A 25,285-nucleotide genomic window follows, 5' to 3' on the forward strand; every position below is an offset into this window, starting at 1 on the left:
TGGTTAAAATTCTGGTTTGAGAAAATATCTTAAGGTGAGAGTGCAACTAAATGTTTTGTAATTATAATTTTAATTTTTAGGTTGAAATGCTTAGAAAAAGTCTTGGTGCAGAAATTGTTTATATATGTTGGTGTCCAAGGGAAGAAGCACATGATCAAGTTCATCCGATGAAAGAAGAGGTAGGCTAATTCTGCTAAAACATGAGTTGCATTGGTACGCCCTCCCACTGAAAGGTTTCCGTCTGTATATGCTAAAAGGACAGAGGGCGAAGCCCTTATAGTAGGTCGGAGGGATTTAGCTCAATGGGTTTGGGTCAAAGTCTCAAACCCAAGTGAAATACATCAACGCAGAGATTACGTGCTCAAAAAGCTAATAGTTAAAATTTTACGGATCCGCTGAGATAATTTAGAAGGTGTTATTCTAGACATTTAGCAAAACTTGGTTTGATGTAGTGTCAATAGCTGTTTTCTACAAGTTCGTAAATTTACCTCTTTCTGTAGGGTTTTTTGTATAATATCCCTCTTTGTCCTTTCAACAAGACAGACACAAAGGTCCATAAGTCGGTCCAATCATCTTAACGTTGCCCCGCCGAGAGCACTAGTTGAAGAACAGCGGCACGCGATAGACTTGCATATATTGATTCTCGTTGTCGCCTGTCTTCTAACTGTAAACAATGTGAGCTTCTTCTTGATGTCATGGCGTCACCATAGGTTCGATACAACAACCATGGAAAAAATACGAATTCATCCTCAAATTTGTGACCTATTTAGATAGTTTTTATGGCCTGAAATGTCAATATGCCAGTTTTAAGAAAAAAAAATATGTGGCCGATTTCGAGGAGAAACAAACACATAATAATAGAATGAAGGACGATGCTAGTTTAGCGTGTTTGATCGGTTAGAAGACAAAACAAAGTTACAATGGAATGAAGGAGAAGGAGCCTCTTACTTTAGCCTGTGCAAATGACTCTGTATAGGAACATTCCTGGTTCTTACTGAATTATATAACGACGCAATGAAAGCCAAAATATGACGAATGGGTAAAAACTGGGAAAGAAGTTTTTTGGTATCTATTACACATTATTTATTATATTACATATTACCGTGCAAAATTACACATTATTTTGAATGAATCCAAGTAGCTAAATTGAAAGCCATGGAAAAAATTTGGGAGTAATGATGCAAGAAAAGGAAGCGTAAACAAGATCTGCGGCTAGAAGACATGTGACAATCAGCATCACAACAAATATATCGAATCATAAATGAAATCTGGTGTTATTACAGAAACAACAGTGAGAATCACAACGAGTCCCAAAGAGAAAACAAATCCTATAAAATGGATGGTGCTTTGATGCATTAGCAGGAAGAGGTAGTTCAATTCACGCCAGGATTTCTTAACTCAATTGAAATTGCTTATTTGACACCCCGTGACTTAAAATTCAAGAATAATGAGTATATATGCACCTTTTTAACAAGCAACTGTGTATTTATTAAGGCATATATGTATGCATATTTTTTTCATTTTGAATGAATCAAAACAGCTAAAGTAAAAGGCATGGAAAAATTTCTGATGTAATGATGCACGAAAGTAAAGCGCAAATGAGACTTGCGGCTTGAAGATATGTGACAACAATCACTACTACGAATCGTAAATGAAAATAATGGGCAACAAAATCTGCGGTTAGAAGCGACAGGGCTGACCACATCGAAGTGTAAATGGAATCTGCAGTTAGAAGAGTAACAGTGATAATATTAACGGGTCCGAGAAGAAAACAAGCCCTACAAAATGGATAGTTCTTTGATGAATTAATAGGAAGGAGGACTTGAGCTCACGCAGAAATATGAAGCGTAAACGAAATCTGCAGCTGGAAGACATGTGTGATGCAGCTAGAACTAGCGTCACAATGAATACATCGAATCATATATTAAATCTTTGGCTAGAAGAGAAGCAACAGTGAGAATTACAAAGAGTCCGAAGAGAAAACAAATCCTATAAAACGGATGATTATTTGATGCATTAACTGAAAGCAGGAATTGTATTCTCGCCAGAATTTCTTAGATTATGCTAATAAATGATAAGAGAATCAAATATATAGAATTCTGCCGTGTGCTGAGTGGTAATATATATATATATATATATATATATATATATATATATATATATATATATATATATATATATATATATATATATATATATATATATCAGTAGCCTTACAGCTTAATAAAAGTCCTGGCCGAGCTGGTATACCATCATAAAATGAAAAAAACAAAAACAAAAAAAAACTTGAAAAACAACGAGGCTGTGACCTCCGACAATGACAATATTTAGCAACCTGTCATCCTTCAACCGCAAAATGTATCCTAGCTATCTCGTCCTTTCTCTCATTATTACCCTAGAAATCGGGATTGAACCACATTTTTCGTACAGCTTACTGTTAGAAATACAGTCAGTCAGTCGGTTACACAATACAATCCGTAGGTAATTTCTCTGGAATGCATTTAGCAATTACTCTTCAGAACTATATTTAACCACTGTCATCACTGTAGTTTCCGATATTCTAATCTTGGTTAGCACACTTATCTTTCTATACTTCGAAACTTCTTTCAACTGTGAAAAAAACCCTGAGCCTTGGCCATTCTACTTCTAACATCTTCACTAAACCCGCCCTCATTACTAATAATACTACTAAGGTAAGTGAAGCTGTCCGCTTGATTGACCTTGTCTTTATCCATTATCACCTCTTCCCCTTCACTTATTTCTAGTTTTACTGACTTAGTCTTCTTGACAATAATTTTCAAACCTATTTTACACCCTGAACTCGCAAAACCTTCAAAAGTTCATTCATTTTGCTAACATTTTATCTAGGATGCTTAAATCATCAACATAATCGAAGCACATCAGAGTTTTACTTCCCCATTTGTTTCGTGCCCTCCCATTCCCTTTGCTGTGCTCCTTACTACAAAGTCCATCAAATGATCCATATAAACGGGATAGAACGCAACCCTGCTTAATTCCTGATTTAATAAGAAACTGGTAAGCGACCTCACTTCCTACCTTAAACGCAGTGATGTTATTTTCGTACGCAGCACTAATCACTTTAATGTACTTGTCTGGAATCAAACAGTTCGTGGTAACGAACTGTAAGTAAGAAGCGGCCCGGCTAAATATTTCAATATTTTTATTCTTGTTTCAAGTATATAAGTTTCATCAAGCTCAGTTTTACCCATCAAAAACTCAGGACCTGAGAAAATTTGCCTGATTTTCAAAAAAGGGGGGAAAAAGTCAAGGAATTTTGATGAAAATCACAACATCAGATTCAATGTATCAGAGCCCTCTACTGTAGAGGTTTCAAGCTCCTATCTCTAAAATGTGGAATTTTGTAGTTTTTTTTTTTTTAGGGGTGATCGTATAAACCCAGTGGTCCTAGAATATCGGGAGAGGGCTTATTCGAACGCAAATTAAAAGTTTCAGTGCTCTTTTTAAGTGAATAAAAAACGGGAGGGTAACTAGGCCCCCTCCCACGCCTCTTTTTTCTCAAAATCGTCCGATCAAAATTTTGAGAAAGCCGTTTTGTTCAGCATAGTTGGAAGACGAATACCTATGTCTTAGGAGATATCATGAGCCCCCAGAGGCCCTGGGAAAGGTCTTTAAGTTGAAAAATTTGCCCATTGTTTACGTATAGTATTTGTTGTTGGGAAGTATGCATACATTTTTCTGGTGTGGGGGGGTGTGTGAATTTTCTGCTGGTTGGATTTTCCACTGGGATAATTTTCCATGGGGAGAGAAGTTTCTTCGAAGTGACTTTTTTTAGGGAAATTTTACACTGGGTGATTATGTCAGAATTCCTATGCGAAATTCGTTATATGTCTTGGGTTCTCTTTGCCGACTCAATTTTACGCATTGAGATGTTAAGGGTAATTGTCCGGAGTAAATTTTCACTAGGACTGAATTGTCTAGAGAATAAATCCGTTGGGAGGAGGGATTTTTCCGAAGAGGTGCAGCCAGATTTCCTCGCATTATTGAAAAAACGATCATAAATTAAATTAAAAAAACTAGCTTTTTCAACTGAAAATAATGAGCAACATTAAAACTTAAAGCAAACAGAAATTATTAAGTGTATGAGCGGGGTTGCTCTTCCTCAACAGCTCGTTATTTACGCTAAAGTTTGAATTCTGTCCTAGTTCTTTAAGAACGACTCCTGAAACACCATGTTCGTTTAATTAGAACATTAAGAAGCTCTTTTTTAAATTGCAAAAAAACTTTAGCGTAAAAAGAGAGGTGTTGAGGAAGAGCACCCCTCCCCCTCATACACGTAATAATTTCTTTTCATTTTAAACTTTGATGTTGCTCCTTACTTTAACTTGAAAAAAACTTGCTTTGTTTCTTTTTTTATTTAATCATAGATAGCGCAATAGCGCTGCCTAAGTAAAGAACTATGTTGGCACAATGTATTATTTATTTTCTTGTTTTGGCCAGGACACTTCGTGTCGAAGGAGTTGTCGTAGAAAATTCGAAAAGGGCTCATTCGATTGGAAATTGGAATTGCTAGAGCCCTTTTTAATAGTCCAAAGTGATTGGAAGGCATCTAACACCCCTTCCACGCACACCATTTCCCTAAACGCATTCCAATCAAAATTTTGAGATAGCCATTTTGTTCAGCGTAGCTGATTTCCAGATAGAAATAATGTTTTTGAAGAGGACAGTCCCCCCACAGCCCTCAGGGCAAGGGTTGTAAGTTATGCCCTGGGGGCATATAAGGGTTTTTATAGAAAGCTTTGTCATAGAAACTTCAAAAAGGGCTCATTCGATTGGAAATGCAAAGGGCTAGTGCCCTTTTTAATAGTCGAAAATGATTGGAGGGCAACTAACCCCGCTCCAACGCCCACCTTTTCCCCCAACACATCCAATCGAAATTTTGAGTTAGCCATTTTGTTCAACGTAGTTGAAAGTTCTGGAAATTAGGTTTTTGAGGATGACAACCCCCCCCCCCTGCAACACTAAGGACCATGGTTGTCAGTTATGCCCTGGGGGCATATAAGGTTTTTTATTGAAAGCATTGTCGTAGAAACTTCAAAAAGGGCTCATTCGATTGGAAATTGAAAGGCCTAGTGCCCTTTTTAATAGTTGAAAGTGATTGGACGGCAACTAACCCCCCTCACAAACCCCACCATTTCCCCAAACACATACAATCAAAATTTTGAGATAGCCATTTTTTTTAACGTAGTTTAAAGTTCTGGAAATTAGGTCTTTGAGGATGACAACCCCCCCCCCCCCTACAACCCTCAGGGTTAGGGTTGTAAGTTATGCCCTGGGGACAAATAAGGTTTTTATAGAAAGTGTTGTCGTAGAAACTTCAAAAAGGCCTCATTCGATCGGAAATTGAAATGGCTAGTGCCCTTTTTGATCGTCGAAAGTAATTGGAGGGCAACTAACCCCCCTCACACGCCCACTATTTCCCCAAACACACACAATCAAAATTTTGAGATAGCCATTTTTTTCAACGTAGTTGAAAGTTCTGGAAGTTAGGTCTTTGAGGATGACAACCCCCCACAGCCCTCAGGGCAAGAGTTGTAAGTTTTGCCCTGGGGACAAATAAGGTTTTTGTTGAAAGAGTTGTCATAGAAACTTCAAAAAGGGCTCATTCGATTGAAAATTGAAAGGATTTGGGCCCTTTTTAATAGTCGAAAGGGATTGAAGAGCAACTAACTCTGACGCCCACCATTTCCCCAAACACATCCAATCACAATTTTTAGATATTCGTTTTGTTCAACGTAGTTGAAACTTCTGGAAATTAGGTCTTTGAGGATGACAAGCCCCCCCCCACAACCTCCAGCACAAGGGTTGTAATTTCTACCCTAGAGGAATATATGGTTTTTATAGAAAGTTTTGTCTTAGAAACGTCAAAAAGGACTCATTTGATTGGGAACTGAAAGGGCTAGTGCCCTTATTAATATTCGAAAGTGAATTGAGAGCAACTAACCCCTCACTCACGCCCATCGTTTCCCCAGACACATTCAATCGTATTTTTGAGATAGCCATTTCGTTCAGCGTAGTTGAAAGTTCTGTAAATTATGTATTTGAGGATGACAAACCTCCCAGAGCCCCCAGGGCAGAGGTTGTAAGTTATGCCCTGGAGGCATATAAGGTTTTTGTAGATAGCGTTGTCGTAGAAACTTCAAAAGTGGCTCATTCAATTGAAATTTGAGAGGGCTAGTGCCCTTTTTAATAGTAGAGTGATTGGAGGGTAACTAACCCCTCTCTGACGCCCACCATTTCCCCCTAACACATCCCATCAAAATTTTCAGATAGCCATTTTGTTCAACATAGTTGAAAGTTCTGGAAATTAGGTATTTGAGGATGACACTCCCCCCCCCCCCAGGGCCCTCAGGGGGAAGGTTGTATGTTAGGCCCTTGGGGCACATACGGTTTTTATTGAAAGTTTTGTCATAGAAACTTGAAAAAGGGCTCATTCGATCGGAAATTCAAAGGGATAGTGCCCTTTTTAATAGTCGAAAGGGATTGGAGGGCAACTAACCCCCTCTCACACCCACCATTTCCCCAAACACATCCAATCAAAAATTTTGAGATAACCATTTTTTTCAACGTAGTTGAAAGTTTTGGAAATTAGGTCTTTGAGGATGACAACACGCCCCCCCCCCCCCACAGCCCTCAGGGTAAGGGTTGTAATCCCTGCCTTTGGTGCATAACTCTAAAATTTTGAGATAACTATTCTGTTTAAAATAGTCTAAATATCATATAACATGGACTTAGGTGTTGAAAAAAACCTCAGAGAATAGGGGAAAGGATTGTAAGCCTTGTCCTGAGGATATTAAAGACTTTGATGGAAGGGATGGTTGTTTAACTTCAGAAAAGGCTCAGTCTTCCTCTCTGAAAAAGACTATGTCAATATAAAACGAACAGAAATTAATCAAAAAAAACTTTTACCACAAAATAAATTTTTCACAAACAAAGTGAAGAACTCCATTAAACCAATAATGAACAAAATACCATCAAATAATCTACCAAGCATACAACTATCACAAATCAGTATCAATAAATACATGAAACCCAAAACAAACAGAAATTAAAATAAGTCGAACTCATAATAAGCAGAAAAGAATCTGAATAGGGTTCCATACCCTATGCTTTTTAAAAACCAGAATATAATTTACACTTTTCCGAAAAAATCCATTTAAATGTTTTCACTTTTATAACTTTAAGAAATAAAAAATTAATTAAGATTTTATTGGAAAAATATTAGCATATGTATGTTAAACTGACAATGCACATTTTCTTTAGTAAACTCCTTTGAATTTCTTTTAGTAAAGTACAAATTATATTTTGGCTTTTAGAAAGCATCCCGGATTTGCGGGAGCAGAGTGGTACTGAGACGAAATTGTGACGATAGGATATCATTATACATATTTTTTTTTTATTCATCTTTTTCGCCATTTGTTGCCTGTGTCGTACCGAAGTATTAACTTTTCAAGTTTTGAAATACAATGAAATACCAATCAAGTCTGCTGACAGCTAAACAAAGAAGTGGTTGTAAATTAACTATTATAACTCTTCTATAAAAAGAATGTGAGCAAAGTTTTAGACAAATTTAACTTATGGATACCTTACGAAAGCGTAGTGGATGAGAGCATGCCCGGTGTGTCATGACTTTCCGGTTCAATCTCACCTATCGTAAGGAAAATTGAAAGTTTTTTTTCACCATTAATTTTTTTACTGTTTGAATCAATTTCATATCTTTGTTTCTTTCCGACTCAACATGATTTTTCTCTTTTACCATTTGGGTAAACATTTCAACTTTTTTAGATATCAGCCTAAGTTTAATAGGGAAAACCCAGCCAATTACAGTAAATACTGTAACTTTTTTATTTAAGTTTTTTGAGTAGCTTCGGAATGTTGCTTGGTAATATTATTAATGTTTGGTTTGGTTAATGGTTGGTTTTGGTATTAATGGTTGGTTGGTAATGTTGCTTGGTAATGTTGGTTGGTTTTCTTGAATTGGAATTTTGATGTTTCAGTTTTCCTAGTCTGTGGGCAAAACAACATATACGGAAGAAAACATTGACAGAAAACTATGACAGTCATAGGTTGCGGTTTCGGCTTCGGAAAATTTTTATGTCAATCCTAACAGCTAGAAACACTTTTGCGAATGCTTGGGGGGATGTGGACAGCAATTATTATCCAAGTGTTTGCCCAAGTTACGACAACACTAATCTTTATAAAGATACATCCACTTTTTGTATCACAAATATCATAGTATCAACAGTAACCGAAATTCTTACAAGTGTAATTTTGATAACAATGTGGGTATCAAAAGAACTGACTTATTATGATGATTCCGAATAATCACGTTAAAATCATTAAGTTTCCGAATTTGCAAAATTATACTTTTTTCAAACGTTTTTTTTTTTTTTTTGTATTGATAGACATGGATCTTTTTTTTTCTTTTTTAGAAATGTTTCAGTCATGGATCTTTCTTGAAGTGGCGACCGTATCGAACCAGTGGTCAAAGAAAGTAGGGAGAAGGCTCATTGAAACATATGTTGATAGTTTTAGTGTCCGTTTTCTGTAGCGAAAGAGATATGCCACGATAAGGGGATATCCTCAGCCATTTTGTGACATAGAACAACAATGTTTGCCCAAAAAAAAATCCAAAGTGCTATTGAGTGAAAATTCTGAGACAGCAAATTGATATAAAATTACTGAAAAGCTCTATATATAACTTTTTGGTTTCAGATGAGGGAGGGGTCTTATCGAATCAGCGGTCGTAACAACTTGGCAGGGATTGATTTAAATTATTGAAATCTCTATATACAGCTTTCCTGTTTCAGAAGAGGGAGGGGATCCTATAGGACCGGCGGTCGTAACTACCTGGCGGGGATCTCGTTCGATTGAGTTCTAGTTCGAACGATCCACGAATTATGGCGTCGATTTTAATAATTAAAAGTTACAGGAGGGCAACTAGACTCCTTCCCTCGCCATCGTTTGGCGCTTGGGCTCGTTAGAGCCAAAATTGACGATGCATTAAAATTTCACAGTTGCCATTTAAAAATTCTAAATATATAATTTATATAAATATAAATCATCTCAAATATATGAATATATAATAATAATATATGATACAATATATACATTTTGATATAATAATAATAATTTATTTTTGACCCACTAACATTATAGAAAAGTGGAATAACAAAAGAAAATAAAAGGTAAAGACATACAAAACAAAACACATGCAAAACAATATCAATATAAAGAACTACATATGCAAATCAGAACAATCGCAAAAAGGGTGAAAAAAACCCAACTACTTGCAAGCCTCATCTTTTAACTTGGAGTACAACTTATTATATGACGTCAATATATCAGTTGCATTAAACATTCGAATAATCTTACGGTTTCTATACCAACGAGGCAAATACAAAAGATATTTACAATAACGGAGATATAAAACTCTAATATTCTGCATATCACGAGTATTAAAAAATGGGCGCAAACCTGATAGAAAAAGAATGGATCGGTCGCAAAATGTAGAATAGAGTTTAGCCAATGCCTTACAAGAATGTCGGCCGCGATTTGGGACAATTTTAGCATAACCTGCTTTAGGCTTATTCTTAATATCTGCAAGTGCACTAGCATGGATAGCTGAAATAGAAAAGCAGACACTAATCCCGAGCCAACGCAACGCAGGAGCCAGCTTAACTGAAAAAGAACTACAACTCAAATCACTACTTGGGTTTTTAGCATTGAAAACTAAATATTCACATTTTTCAGCATTAAGAACGAGGCCAATTTTTTCCAAAAGCTTAGAAACAAACTAGCTAGGGTGAATTTTGAACGGCTAATAAGTAATAAATCACCTGCATAAGCAATATAAGATAAATTAGTTAGACCCGTAAAACACGACGGAAAAATACGAGAAAGCACAGGGTATAAACAAGCATTAAAAAGGTATGGTGACAGAACCCCTCCAGGCCTAAGTCCAGACCGAATAAGAATATTACCAAAAAAGATCTCTCCTGACCGAAGTCGAACATATGAATTTGCATAACGAAGGACACATACAACATATGAATTCACTCCAAGCTGGGTAAGAGAATACCATAGTTGGCTGTGACAAACCGAATCAAAAGCTTCTGAAATATCTAACGCACATAAATGTACTTCAGAACCATCTTTTTGTGCTTGAATTAAAAAAGAAGTAAGAATTCGATGCGCATGTTGGCATCCTATATTTGGTTTAAACCCAAATTGATTGGACGCCTAATCAACTTTTGGAAGAATTTCAGGAAGCAGGACATATTCAAAAACTTTGCTCTGCAAACAGGCTACCGTAATAGGTCTATATGATGCGCAATTAGTCGGATCTTTCCCACGTTTAAGAATCGAAGTGACACTCCCGCAGCAAATAGAATCAGGCACCAAAGACGTACATAGACAAATTTGAAATAATAACTGCATATGATAAATCAATTCTTTCGAATCAGTATGAAGGTGAAAAACACTAATACCATCAATATCACATGATTTAGATTTTAAATTCTTAACACAACGAATCACGCAGTCAGCAGAAACGGGAGGCACATGGCCTTTGTAAATTTTCGCAGGTAATACATAAGAACAGAGGCTAACAAACTGAGAGTGAACCGCATAATTCATAATATTAAAAACCTTATTATAATGATTAATCCAAGAGGCATTAGGGATCCGATCGGCATTAGGAGGTGAATCAAATTTCGCAACATTAATCACCTGTTTCCACTGACTAGAGGTTTTCGGAAATTCCTCACCATTGTACCTTACTTTACGAAGATAACGTTTAAACTCCAACTTCGTTTTCTGTTTAATTTTTAAAAAGGTGACCCCTTAAAGGGCGGTCACACGCTACCCAGATTCTAAGCCACAATTTTGCACGATTTTTCACAATATTTAAATCAGGGTCAGATTTCCATATTGAACTTCTAGTATTAAGCTTAAAACGACTAAGCAGGACAGCCATTTCTTCAGCTTTTTTTAGGCAGGAAACAATCTGGCTGTAATATATATTGAGCTGAACTCGAGCTTCTGGGGACATAACACTAGTAAAGAGTAAATTAAATTGAACTTTAATCGTAGATAAAAGAAGAGCAAGGGTTAATAGATATAGAGGCCAGTCCGCTTTATTCCAGTCTCTCTTGGCTATCCACTTTTTGTAATTAGTACATAAGGTCTGTTCAGCCCGAATCGTATTGATGGTGACAGTGGCTGAAAGGGGCAGATGGTCATAATCACGTTCATCCTGGTCAATGTGAATATCGCTAATGGAAACACCAGAGTGATCAATATCAGACAATGAACCGTTATTATGTATGTATGAATGGGATGCATCTAATTCCAAAACCCAATAGCCATTAGGTAGCGAATCCAAAAATAAATCAGTCCGTGTTGAGGTAGAGTTTATATCACAGTTCATATCGCCTAACAGGATCCAATCCAATCCATTACTCTCAACACTAACAAGAAGGGTCTTTAGTGATGCACATGCTTTAGTATACTTTGTTAGAGAGGAAAAAGATCTTTGGTCGCAAGGGAGGTATACCTTAATAAGAACTAGGCTAGCAAAACGGATTGCAATGAAATAATCACATTCACGATAACACATAGCGGATAGCGGGACTAGTTTAGGTTTTAATAGGCATGCCAACCCGCCTGAAGGTTTCCCGGAAGTTCTTCGGGCACTCCTAGCGAAAACCAAGTGTTCTTTACTCCTGCGAAGGGAGTTCAAACTCACCAAGGGCAAAAGATGTTCTTGTAGAAACAAAATGTCGAAATTAGATAGTTTCTGGTTCAAAGAATCATCCTTATCCTTCGTTCCGTTTATGTTGAATGACCATATAGTAAATTCGATTTTAATAGTCATTTTCATAGCTGACTAGAACGTTTAGCTACAGCATTACGAAGGATTGGGCCTTTTAGAGAAAATGAAACATGATTGCCATGACAATTGGCACATTTAGGGATAGCCTGGCACGGGGAATCGCGCGATGATTCATGCTCTTCTGCACAGCGGGAGCAACGTTTAGGGTTATTACAAGAGGACTTCAGGTGATTAGGCGATTGGCAATTATAGCAGCACTACGGTGGACGCTGGAACTCATGAACGCGGAAAATCTCATAACCAACTTTCACGCCAAGCTTCTGTGCATTAGCAAGGGCAATTGCATTTTCAAAAAACACTTTAGCAGCAAAAGAATTGCCAATTCGTTCTGCATCCTTAATATTGCCACAGCCAATTAGCATGCTCACGTCAAAGGCATCTGATAAAACTTTCACAATACCTACATATTTTGTTTCATTTACTTTGACGTCACAGTTGCTCATTATAGAGGGAACAGAATCGCAAAAGTCCTTAGCAGCAGTCTGATCAATCCGCACCACCAATTTATCGCCGGAGGGCTTTATGCTATGAATACATTCATGACCAGGTATAAGGTCAATCACTTCACGGCGTTTTGCAGGATTATTAAGGTGAGATGGAACTTTTGAAATGACAATAATGGCCTGATTATCAGCGATTGGCTGGGGTCACTAAGAGGAGGGAAATTTAGATCATAAGACACAATTTTCTCACGGATTTGCTTCAGTTTGGAGTCAATGTTTAGAAGCCTATAATATATTTTACAATATATTATATACTAATAAATATAGTCTTAATAAATATAGTAATAAATATTAATATATTATAGATTTATGTTAAAAATATTGTTGTAAAGTGTATTTTATGGTATTCGGGTGGTGTAGTCGTAGATGCCTTTATTCTCCCTTTATAGGGGAGATAAACTATGGCCCTAGGGTTATTAAACTTTGGTAGCGTGTTTTAGGTTATGACCGAACTAATGAGGTGTACCAACTGGATATTTTCGAGGGGCTAAAGGTAGATTGTATAAAGATTGGCTCTAATGCAATACTTTTATTCAATTAATATATAATAATACTAGATGTATACTTTCTACTGGGACTGGCTGTCTCAAGTAGACCACAAGTCTCGGGAACCTACAATAACATATAATAATAGGATATTTAGACACTTACAATGATTCGAAAATATTCCAAGGTATTTCTAAATCAACGGACCAAAGGTCAGTCCGGCATAAAGTTAGTATCAGTCTATCCCTTCCGATAAAATGTATCTTTTATACATTTTTATCAACCACACATTCCTTTACCCAACCCACGTAATAGCTAGGAATTGGTGATTTCTCAATTTCCCGTTAAGCAGAAACTTGGCAGGATATGTTCCTTATCTTAATAAACAGTGGTATTTCTAAACTTTGTATTTGCGTCTTAATATATTTTTAATAAATTCCAAATTGACTAAATTAGAAGCTTTACCACAATACTCCCCATTTAAAGAAGAATTGTCCCAATTCTCAATATTTTACTTTTAAAACAATTTAATTTTGTTTACAGCTATTATGCTGCCATCTTTGGGTCATTATGTGCACATACCGTCAATGGGTTTCCTTATGGTCATGTTTCTTGGTCCAATATAGGCCATGTTCTTTTTGTCGAAGGATTTCAATTCGAAATTCATCCTTGTTTCTCTTTTTCTCTATCTTTAGGACTGAAAAATACTCTTTTTACCCTTCTTATATGCATCTTCTGTTTTAACTTGACCCCAAGCGGCTTAAACATTATATTAATGGATTTGCTTAAGTTAGATTTGAATTAGGAAAGTTTTATGAATTTTTTTGAGTTTAGATTTAACTCTCATTTATAATTTAATTTATTTTCCTGATGTGTTTAATATACCATTTATTTTTCCTTTTATAATTACCTTGGATAAATCACATATAACATTAATGATTTTTAAATTTTCACATATTTTTCCAGCACAAAGTATTTTCACATATTTCAATAACATAAGCCATCTGGGCTGTGTATCACAATAGCTCGGCCTTAATTAAGTTATGATTTTATCTAACTTTTAATGATTTTGTAGTAAAGTCTGTAGTTTCCAAATATCAGTTGGTTTGGTTTCTGATGGTATTAGGATACAATTGTACTGGCTTTCAAATTTTCTACTTTCCAAAAAATGCATCAAAGAACTGATTGAGAAATGGATCCAAAAGGATGTTATGAAAAATTTTATTTCCAAAAAAAAAAAAAATAGCTAAGGCTGTATCTAAAATAAATATTCACATTAGTATACGTATAAAGCATATATTTTTACATATATAGTAGAATGAAATACTCAATTTTCGTATATATCAATGCATTCGAAAGTTAATTACTTTTAATTACTTTTTCCTCTTTTTTAATTACACCAAAAATAATATCCCGCTTAAATCGAAACATTATGGTTCTTGCTGGATTATTCTTTCAAATTTAATACTAAACGGATTATTTCACAATAAAAATTATTAATACGTTGACTCGAGGTCAAACATTTACATATAACATTAAATCTCTAATTAAAACTTAAAGTTAATAAAAACATAGTATATATATATATATATATATATATATATATATATATATATATATATATATATATATATATATAAGCATTGTGTAATAACTTAAACAATTATGTTAAGTAACAAAAATACTTTAAAGCATCAAGCATTTTTTTTTTTTTTGTTTTTTTTTTTAACGTCGATTTTTCGCAAAGCAACTTAAAAAGTGGTATAACTCTTTTTTTTCATCAGTAAACACTCGAATTGCTAATTTATTTACATTAGTAACAAGTATTATTGCTGACACAGTAATAAAATCGCTTCAATATCAATCATTCATTATCTTCATTATCTGGTTTTAGGCACCAGTCTCTTCGGTGGCGAGGGTTCTAATCCCTCCGCTGCCACCAGTTGTTGTAAAGTGTATTTTATGGTATTCGGGTGGTGTAGTCGTAGATGCCTTTATTCTCTTTTTATAGGGGAGATAAACTATGGCCCTAAGGTTATTAAACTTGGTTAGCGTGCCTTAGGCTATGACCGAACTAATGAGACGTACCAGCTGGGTATGTTCGAGGGGCTAAAGGTAGATCGTAGAGAGGTTGGCTATGATGCAATACTTTTATTCAGTTAATATATAATAATACTAGATATATACTTTCTACTGGGACTGGTTGTCCCAAGTAGACCACAAGTCTCAGGAAACTACAATAACATATAATAATAGGATATATATACACTTACAATGATTCGACAATATTCCAAGGTATTTCTAAATCAACGGACCAGAGGTCAGTCCGGCATAAAGTTAGTATCAGTCTATCCCTTCCAATAAAATGCATCTTTTATACATTTTTATCAACCACACTTTCCTTTACCCAACCCACATAATAGCTAGGAAGTGGTGATTTCTCAATTTCCCGTTAAACAGAAACTTGGCAGGATATGTTCCTTATCTTAATAAAAAGTGGTATTTCTAAACTTTGTATTTGCGTCTTAATATATTTTTACTAAATTCCAAATTGACTAAATTAGAAGCTTTACCACAATATATAAGAATATCTTAAAGAGTAGGGCAGCCTAGAAAATTGAAGACTTTATTCATTTGCATTTGCTTTGATTTAAAGAATATAGTTTTAGTTCAAACGTTTTGAAAAGCAATCGGTAAACAAAATACTCAATTAGAAAAAGGCTATAATTTTTCACTCTAAACGTGTTTCGATTAAATAAAGCTAAATTTTTGCATACAGATTGGGGGGTGACAGAGGGATGTAATTTGCTATGGGGCGGGCAGTGGGGCCAACTACCCCTCCCAGACCCCAGTTTGCCCTCCCCAGACCTCGGTTTGCCCTCCCCAGACCCCGTTCCCCCCTTCTGAAATTTAGTTTCTCTAAAAACCTTGTCAAAACAAAGATAAGCCTACATAATTCAAACATCCACAGAAATGGATCAGTTTTCTTTAGTATATCTTTAGCTTCTTTGTTACTACATGGCTAAGTTTTCAGTTGTCACTGTCATTTTCACTTGATTTGGGAAAATTTGCTCCGATTTTGCCCCCCTACCAGGAATTTGATGATATTACGTCACTGGGGTTACACCCCCCCCCCCCCCCTACAGTGCTGATCATTTTTATCGTATAAGTTTTAATGTCATTCTGTACTTTCGTTTGTAAAAAGTTTTCATTTAATAAAAATATATATGTATACATATATACATATATATATATATATATATATATATATATATATATATATATATATATATATATATATATATATATATATATATATATTTATATATATATGTGTGTGTGTGTGTGTATGTGCTCCGCATCACCTTTTATCCGCAAAGTAAAACCTACCCACCTTTTTCTTAGGAAGAAAAAGAATACCGGTCACATGAATTGTTCGTCTGTTTGCAAACAGGCGTTCTCAACGTTGAGAACAAAAAAATCCACAGCAGAGGAACTTAATAGGGGAAAATATAAAAACAAAAAAACTATCTTCTATGATTTTCGATTTTTTTTTTTAAGTTATTATGTTTCAGATTCTTTCGTTCTCAGCGCCTTGCTGTATACAGACGAAGTATTCATGTGATTAGTCTTCTTTTTCTGCCTATTGTTCATAGCCTTGTTGTTTTTCAAGATTTTTTTTTTTTTTTACATAGTTTAATTAAACTGAGAAATCTGCTTCATAGTAATAATTTTCCAGCAATGGTAAACATAAACTCTTTTTGCACAGCAATAAGAAAAGAAATCCACAGCATATTGAGATGTTTCTCTTCATTGGATATCGCAGAGTTTTATTCTAAACATTTTCAGTTACTGATGATGGTGAAGAAGCGCCTAATTCAACCGGATTCAAAAACGGGCCTGATCCCGTCTAGGGTCAATTGCGTTGTATTTTTGTTTCACCGTTCTTTTCACCTTTCATTTAACGTCCAATGTTTATAGACGATTTGACTCTTTAAAAAGAAGGCAAAGATTCACTATAGAGGTTTGGTAATTATTAGGGAGGGGGTTGAGGAAATACATGCCTATGCAACTTGATTCTCAAATGGCCTTGACTTCGTTTTATGCCAATTCTGAATTCTGTTATTTATTTTGTTGCATAAATCGATAACCAAAGCAAAATCTCGTCGGCTCTAGTGTTCCTTCTATTCACTTATAAATTTTATACTTTAAGCTAATTTTTACTATTTCTTAGAATTTTTGACTTGCTGAAATGACCACGGGTTCTCATCCGATCCAGAATCATGATGTGGTTACAGCGCTAAGATACATAAGTGCTGGCATCTGACGGAATATAGGGTGGGCGAGTTTACAGAATATAGGGTGGGCTTGTGGAACAGATAATTTCTTTTAAAAGAGTGCCAAATTTATCGAGAAGATTCAGTTTGATATCCAACCTGCCACTAGAAGATTACGCTTGATTAGGCTGCTGGCCCCCCATCACTGCCAGAAATTTGAAGTCTTTAGATTCAAATTTTAATTTCTACACAAAAAAAAGTATCAATTTTCTATGAAGAAGTATGCTCAATAGTAACCGAAACTCTAAAAATGGAGTTTTGATACCAATAGATACATCAAAAGAATCAGATTTTAATGTTGATTTCAAATATATTAATTTCATCAAGTTCAATTTTACCCATCAAAAGCTACTCGCCTGAGAAAATTTACTTTATTTTTGAAAAAAGGGAGAAACAACCCCTAAAAGTTATAGAACTTTAATGAAAATCACACCATCAGATTCAGTGTATCAGAAAACCCTACTGTAGAGGTTTCTAGCTCCTATATGCAAAAATATGGAATTCTGTATTTTTTACCAGAAGAAAGATCACGGTTGCGCGTTTGTTTGTTTGTTTTTTTTTTTTTTTTTTTTGTTTTTTTTTAAGGGATGATCGTATCAATCCAGTGGTCCTAGAATATCGTGGGAGGGCTCATTCGAACGGAAATTAAAAGCTCTAGTGCCCTTTTTAAGTGACCAAAAAAAATGGAGGGCAACTAGACCCCCTTCCACGCTCATTTTTTCCCAAAGTCACCCGATCAAAATTTTGAGATAGCCATTTTCTTCATTATGGTCGAAAATATAATAACAATGTCTTTTAGGATGACTTAATCTCCCAAAGTCCCCGTGGAGAGGGCTGAAAGTTATGAACTTTACCCAATGTTTATATATAGTATCGGTTATAGGGAAGTATACAGACATTTTCACGGGGGATTTTTTCTGTTGGGGGGGGGGGTCGGGGTATATATTGGAGGATCTTTTCATAAAGGAAGTTTTCATGGGGGAAGGGACATTGCGACGAAGGGGGCGCTGGATTTCCCTGCATTATTTAAAAAATGATCAGAAATTAAATAAATAAAAACAAGTTTTTCAACTGAAAGTAAGGAGCAACATCAAAACTTAAAACAAACAAAATTTATTACATATATGATTGGGTTCGCCCCCTAGTCAATACATCGCTCTTTAAGCCAAATATTTTTTAGTACTTTCATAAGAGCTATTTATTCTAATTAACGGCCTTTGTGATTAAGGGGTCTTTTTTAAAGAATTAGGACAAAATTTGAACTTTAGCGCAAAGAGCTAGGTATTGACTAGGGGGTGAACTTCCTAATAGACGTATTAAAAATATATGAATATAGAAGTTCGTTACGTAAGTTAATTCCTAAGTTACGCACATTTATTTCTAATAAAAACGTTCGTAAATAAAATTAAACAACTTTCGAGAAAGCCATTTAACCAAATAAAAATAAAATTAATATGCAAATTTTGTTTTCATTATTCATGTACGGTGAGCCAAAATCAGAACCTGCATTAATTCAAAATCGTTAAAAAATTACATTAAAACAAACAAGTTTTTTTAACTGAAAGCAATGAGCGACATTAAAACTTAAAACGAACAGAAATTATTCCATATATGAAAGGGCTGTCCTCTCCTCAACGCCTCGCTCTTTACGCAAAAGTTTTCTATTGCTTTAAAAAATAGAGTTGTGAGAAAGAGTCTAACTTTAGCATAAAGAGCGAGGCGTTGAGGATGGGACAGCCCCTTTCATATATGGAATAGTTTCTGTTCGGTTTAATTTTAATGTCGCTCCTTACTTTCAGTTAAAAGAACTTGTTTTTTTTTTTTAATTTAATTAGAAAGTGTCGTGGGAACGAACCGACAAATTTTCGTTTATGAACGGAAAGTAATAGACGAAGCTCAAAACCAACAGTGTTAATGCTTTCCCCTGTGTGGGAACTTTTTTTAAGATTCAAATAGGAACAATATGTATAGCTAAAGACCATGCTCATAGGGTAGCCCACTTTTCGCCATCTGGTGTCTCAGAGTGCAACTTGTCGTGTACGATATAAGAAAATGGAGTCCTTCAAGGAGACTTTGATTCTAGTTTACACTAGATCTAATATTGTCAGGACAGTATTTGAGTCAATATCATCCTCCCCTTTTGCGCTGATTAAACGAAAACACGCTCATAAATGAAAATCATTTGTAATGATCAAAAGGAAAAGTAACAGTTCGTTTGATGAAAGAAAAAATGCTAACACTGTCTGATGACATTATTTTTTACATCGTATCTTTTATCCTGTTCCTATGCCATTGTAAAAGATTTGGTCGTCTCCATATTGCCCTGAGTTACATTAGAGGTAGACCCCGGCGCCGCGCCGTTGAGGGAAGACCGGCGGCTGCGGGGCCAAAAACAGCACGCCGCGCCGCCGGTAAGATGCCGGCGGCGCGCCGCCGGCGTGGTCAATTTCGACCGCAAACATTAATGTTTTCATCAGTCTTTCTCAAATCATAGCTCAAATTTACAACAGATTCGAGCCTATTCATGAGTTCAAAAATTCACAAGTCGCTGGCTGGAAACTGATCTTCTTCGTTATTCATCAAGAGAATTTTTGTCAACTTTTCAACTTTTTGGCATCCCTGCTTTCAATAAAAAAATCAAGGTACTATCACTTAAATATAATAACTCCCTATGCCTTCCCCCCCCCCCCTTCTGGATACTATCTTGATAGGATACCGTCTCTACTTTAAATAATAAAAAAAAATTAACTTATTGGCACTCCTGCTTTCAAAAAAAAATCGAGGTATTATCATTTAAATATGATAGCTCACTACCCCCTCTGGATACCACCTTGATAAAATGCCGTGTCGGCTTTAAATTAAAAAAAAATTACTTTTTGGGATCCCTGCTTTCAATAAAAAAATTTCGAGATATTATCATTTCAATGTAATACCCCCCCTACCCCCCCCCCCCTCTGGATACCACCTTGGTAGGATACCGTCTCAGCTTTCATTAAAAAAAATAAGTTACTTAATAATTAACGAGGTCACTGTATGGTTCAAACAAACACGCAAATAACGTTAAACAGCTTAGTGTTCCTGGAAAAAAATTGAGGGTATGAGTAAAGGGGTACAAAGACAACAACAAAAATGTCGAAATTATTCAGATATACCTCAAATTATTGGAAAACTGAGTAATAGATTTGCTGTGGCATTCAATAAGATCCAAAGAATCTAATTAAAAGGGAGCAAACACAAAAGCCAAATTAGGCCAGTAGCCTATGAGAAATCGTAAAATACCCAAGACAATGAACAAGTATTAATGGGGGGCCCTGGGTCTATCAAAATATTTCAATGGTTTCCCAGGGAATTTAATATCATTTTCTTCTGTCTCCACTTTAAATGAAAAAAATAATTATCTTTTTGGCATGCCTGCTTTCAATAAAAAAAATGAGGTGTTATCATTTAAAAATTATAGCCCCCTATCCCCCCCCTATAGGCAACAATTTACAATTTATTTATGAATCATATTTTTGGGATAACTTCCGGTTCAATCCTTAATTCCCCAACCTTGTACATAGCTTAGTCTATAGCTAATTTTTGTCTCAATAGAAGGTTTTTTTGGGGGGAGGAGGGGTAAAAACGTTTCAGAAAGAAGATTGTATTTTCTATCAGGCGTTCAACAATTGAGTATTAAACATTAAGAAAATCTTATCTAAACACAGCAAAAAAAAAATCTGCAAACTTACAGTTCAGCTGTAGAAACAATCTGTCGGCTGTCAATTTCAAAATCCAACTGAAGGCTGAAGCTGTATAGTAGTGAATTCGTTCTATAATACTATTCAACTTGAAAATAAAATTCTTGACTGCGAACGATGTTAGAAATAGCGTTTGGGAAACTTTATTCGAAATGATTTAAACTCATTTTATAAAGACGATACAGTTTTTTGTCAACATATGAAGAACTGTGTGTATTGCAATATTTACAATTGCATATTCCATCTGTCTGGTTTTCATGCTAAGTAACAAAAGAGACGAAAATTAATGAATAAGAAAGTAGTGAAGAATCATGGTGTGCAAATTAATATTTGGAAGGGAAAGTATCAGGAGATAAATCACTAGGGGTGGCATCGTTATTACGTAAAGTTCGAGGATTCGGGGGAGCAAATTTTTTTTCGGGGTGACACATACATTATTAGAGATACAACCGAAAATTTGGGTAGATTGCAGACCCTACTTGATTTCCACTCTGGAAAACTGAAATACTAAACCACCCGAGAAGGAACAGCTCCGGCTTTGCAGTTGACGCAATAAAAAATTGCCGCAAAATTAATTTAAAGTCGACCGAACGCCGCCGTCTCTTTCGGCGGCGGCACGCCGGCGGCATTCGACCGGGTCTCTCGTCGGCGGCGTTCGGTCGATCCGCCGGGGTCTAATTAAAGGTATGTCACGTATTCTTTGTTTATCCTGTTTGGGGCCCAAGCGTCCAGTTAAGCTCCTGGCTAAGCCAAGATATTGAGGCAATATAAATGCGTGTTTTTAAAGTTACAATGGGAGGAAGCTATACTTCATACGAAATGGTCTTTGAATTACTGGGACTTAAGTCACTCCACAACCGGCACCAAAATCTTAGAATTAAATTTGGACAATGCGTTGTAAGAGGCTCAAAACACCAGGTCTATCCTCCCATGAACGTTCTCCCGAACACACTCACCAGAAGACAAAACAGGTTGGAATTGTCAGTATTCTTTTGTTCCCTTTTTCATGGGTCTGTTTATCAGCATAAAGCAATTGTAGTTCGTGTTTATGCAATTTTTATGTACCTTGTAAACAGCTCAGTTTTATTGCTTCTTAGTGCTACGTCGAGTGTGTCAATGAATATGTCTATGTCTATGTCTTCTTAAATTTTTAAAAAACACAGAAAATAAGGTCTTTGAGCTTTCTATTCCCGCATGACCTGTTTTACTGAACTTAAAATAAGAAATAAATTGTAAAACCGCCTTTTGTATCTGAGGTAGAATACACAAGATTATGTCAGATTATCTCTGAGTACGCATGTTAGAGCATTTATAAAGGCACTTTTGGATTCTAGCCCTTCAGCTGCATCTGAACCGACGTAGTACGTTACAGATGCAAATTGAAGTTCTGGCGGTACTTAAATTGAAGCAAAGTTTTGACCGAATACGGTAAGCTATGTCAATCGAGATTGGCCAAGTGATGTCGCCATGGAAATTCTGATTGGTATCTCTGACTGTAAAATAAACTCTTTAAGACAGAAAAATTCCTTCTAATTCCTATTTAAAAGAAATACCAACTACTTTTTTTCACTGTATAGTGTGACGCCTTTATTATTTTTAAACCCATTTTGCCGTCGAGTATTTTGGTAATTTTTTCAGCTCTCATTCAAAACTGAAACGGACCGAATATTCCTTTTGTTTACTATTAGTTTTTTTTTTAGTATCTTCAAATTTAAAAAAAGCAAGAATCTATCTGTAGAAAATGATTTTGAATCATTAACATCTTGTTTTATTCTCATCTTTTTTTTTAGCGTGTCAAGCCAGTTCACCCAGATATAATTGCTTACATACGAAGAATGACGGAAAGCGGTATCACCCTTGGATCCCAAATGATGATTTGTGTTGATCGTTTCGTAAGGCAAAACTTCCCAGAGGCTGTATTACCTGAAAATTTTGGTAGGCCAAATATTTAAAATCGGACTTTAGACCCAAGGAAATATTAAACTGTATAGAAGGACTTTTGGATTCTATTACACGGGCGTAATAGGAACTAAAACTATTGGTGCTACCGACAGTGCAGCGTTACGTAGCAAAACTAAAAAGTCTAAAATAAGCTTAAATTAACTTCACTTTTAGTTTCTTAAAGGTCAAGTGTTACTGCACGCAAGAAAAGGATAAAGCCAAGATTCAAGATGATGTATTCAGAAACGGAGTGAACCAATCGATGAAGCGAGTTCATTTAAAGAAGAGGGGCAGAATCTCAATTGAAAGAATCTCAATTTATGAGAAAGAAACTATGAAACTCAAAGAAACTCTTTGAGTTTCTACGAAATGTCTGAGTTTCTTAAAGGTCAGATTTAAATTGAAAGTGAACAGGAGTGAATGTGTAAAAAAAAATATAATCTGCTCTAGTATCAAAAAGCCAATCTTCTATCTTAGAGCGATATCTTATCGGTCTTCTCGGAGTATGTTCTTAATTAGCTGTATGGGTATTTTTCATAGGTATCAACTATAAGTTACGTGAACGTATAGGTTTCGTTGACTACATGACGTTAGCTCTACCCACAAAGAAAAGCCACATGGGCACCGATTGAAATTGCCTTATTTGATATCTGGAGAAAGCTAAGGTCTTCAGTTTTAGCGGAGCCTCTTGGGAGGGGGGATGTTAAGGTTTGCCTAATATCGCGTGTATTTTTTAACTAAGTTATTTTGTATCATGTTTTCCTCCTTTTTGCTCTGGGTGGCTGTTTATGTATAATATTTATGTAGGAGTAATTTTTGTATATGATACTGTTTTTTGTCACTGTCTTAGCAGAAAACTCCTTAGTCTATGAACTTTTTTGTTACACACGTAGATTTAGTTCTCAAGTAAAGGTTGATGGGCCAAGTGAAAGTGGAGGCATCCCTACGAAATGCCAGAAGGATTTTGGGGATGGTTTTAGAAAGGATGCGTGGGTTTGATTTTCAAGTTAATTTCTGCTCAACTATCTAGTGTAGCTTCCATCTCAACAACTTCTTAAAATTACTTACCTACTTACTTAGTTCTCATGCCGGTGTGGTGTTGAGAGCGTCTTCAGCCTTCTCCACAAGGGGGGGTCATTAGCAAGTACCTCTTCATCGGACAGCAAAATTCCAGCCTGGTCCAGGAATTTCACGAGACTGTCATTCCACCGGAACTTGAGTCTTTCTCTTGGACGTTTCCAGCCGCTTCTTAAAATTGCAGTGGATAAATCCACTACTAGACTTACTATTGCTTACTGTTCAAACCTCTCTGTCACAAGGCCATCTCCATCAAGGAGTAGTGAATATTGAAGTAAATATAACGAATTAAATTACTCAGCGCAGCTGCGCGTTGTTCTCGGGAGACTTTTGCTACGATGAGTTTTTGTTTAATATGGTATGTTTGTGAAGTAAAATTTCAGCAAAAATCTTGTAGTCTCTTCTAAAGAGGAAAGGGAGGGGGATGTAAGGTCATATTATGTAGTTGTTTTTTTTTACTTGGGAACCTTAGATGTAGAGACTTGAATTAAATCTGTTAGTGTGTATTAGCAAAATTGTTATCATAAACATATTTAAACAGATAAAATCTAATATTTTACAATTTTAACATGCCGAAATTTAAATTACATAACTTACCGGAAATTTAAAGAAAATTTAAGGATAAAAATACAAAAAAGGATAAACTTTTAATGCCGTTTTGCAGCATCAGTAAAAGTAAAAACAAATCTCCTCTCTTTGGTAATCAGAGACAAATATATGCACAAAAAGTTTAACCTAAAAAGACAAAAAACAAAAAAAACAACCATCTAAAGTAAGCAAAAAGGCAGAATGTGATTAAAATTTCTTCTGCTTAGGGTTAAAACAAAATTAAAATAACATATTGAAGAACAAATGATTATAGAATCTGCAAGAAAGGGGAATTATGCCCAAGAAAGAAATGAGCAAACGGGAGTGAAGATATACGAGAGGTTTTAAACGACACAGAAAAATTGTTCTGATTATTAACTAGAAATGAAAGAAGCGTTGTATGTTCAAATCTTCCTGAGGCCAGTGTGATAAGTTTTCTTGCTTATATTTTCTGAGGTTTTAGTGTCAAAACAATGAATTATGCCCCATGACTAGGTTATACTCTTTCTTGGTAGCCAACCTTACTGGCCAGGAATTAAAAAATTCGGAGCGTCATGGAAAGCTAGATGACCAAAAAGAAAATAGCCTGAACGTCACGGACGTTCGACCAAACGTAGTCAGAGGTAACACGGAATACCGTGTTTGTGTTTTTATTGGCAGATATCGATTTGACCTCTGTGA

General features: G+C 35.6%; 1 protein-coding gene across 1 annotated transcript in view; it reads left to right on the forward strand.

Annotated features, from left to right (window-relative positions):
- The window catches only part of LOC148949847 (uncharacterized), a 109,020-nt gene that overhangs the window by 79,571 nt on the left and 4,164 nt on the right, over window positions 1-25,285 (forward strand). Inside the window, exons 6-7 of the mRNA XM_089091952.1 lie at window positions 81-179; window positions 22,789-22,933. Coding sequence (XP_088948078.1) covers window positions 81-179; window positions 22,789-22,933 — 244 coding nt within the window. The remainder of the gene's footprint in view (window positions 1-80; window positions 180-22,788; window positions 22,934-25,285) is intronic.

This window comes from Artemia sp. Qi Xiang Cuo, chromosome 7 (assembly GCF_049724085.1).
Source record: "Artemia sp. Qi Xiang Cuo chromosome 7, ASM4972408v1, whole genome shotgun sequence".
Taxonomy (NCBI): domain Eukaryota; kingdom Metazoa; phylum Arthropoda; class Branchiopoda; order Anostraca; family Artemiidae; genus Artemia; species Artemia sp. Qi Xiang Cuo.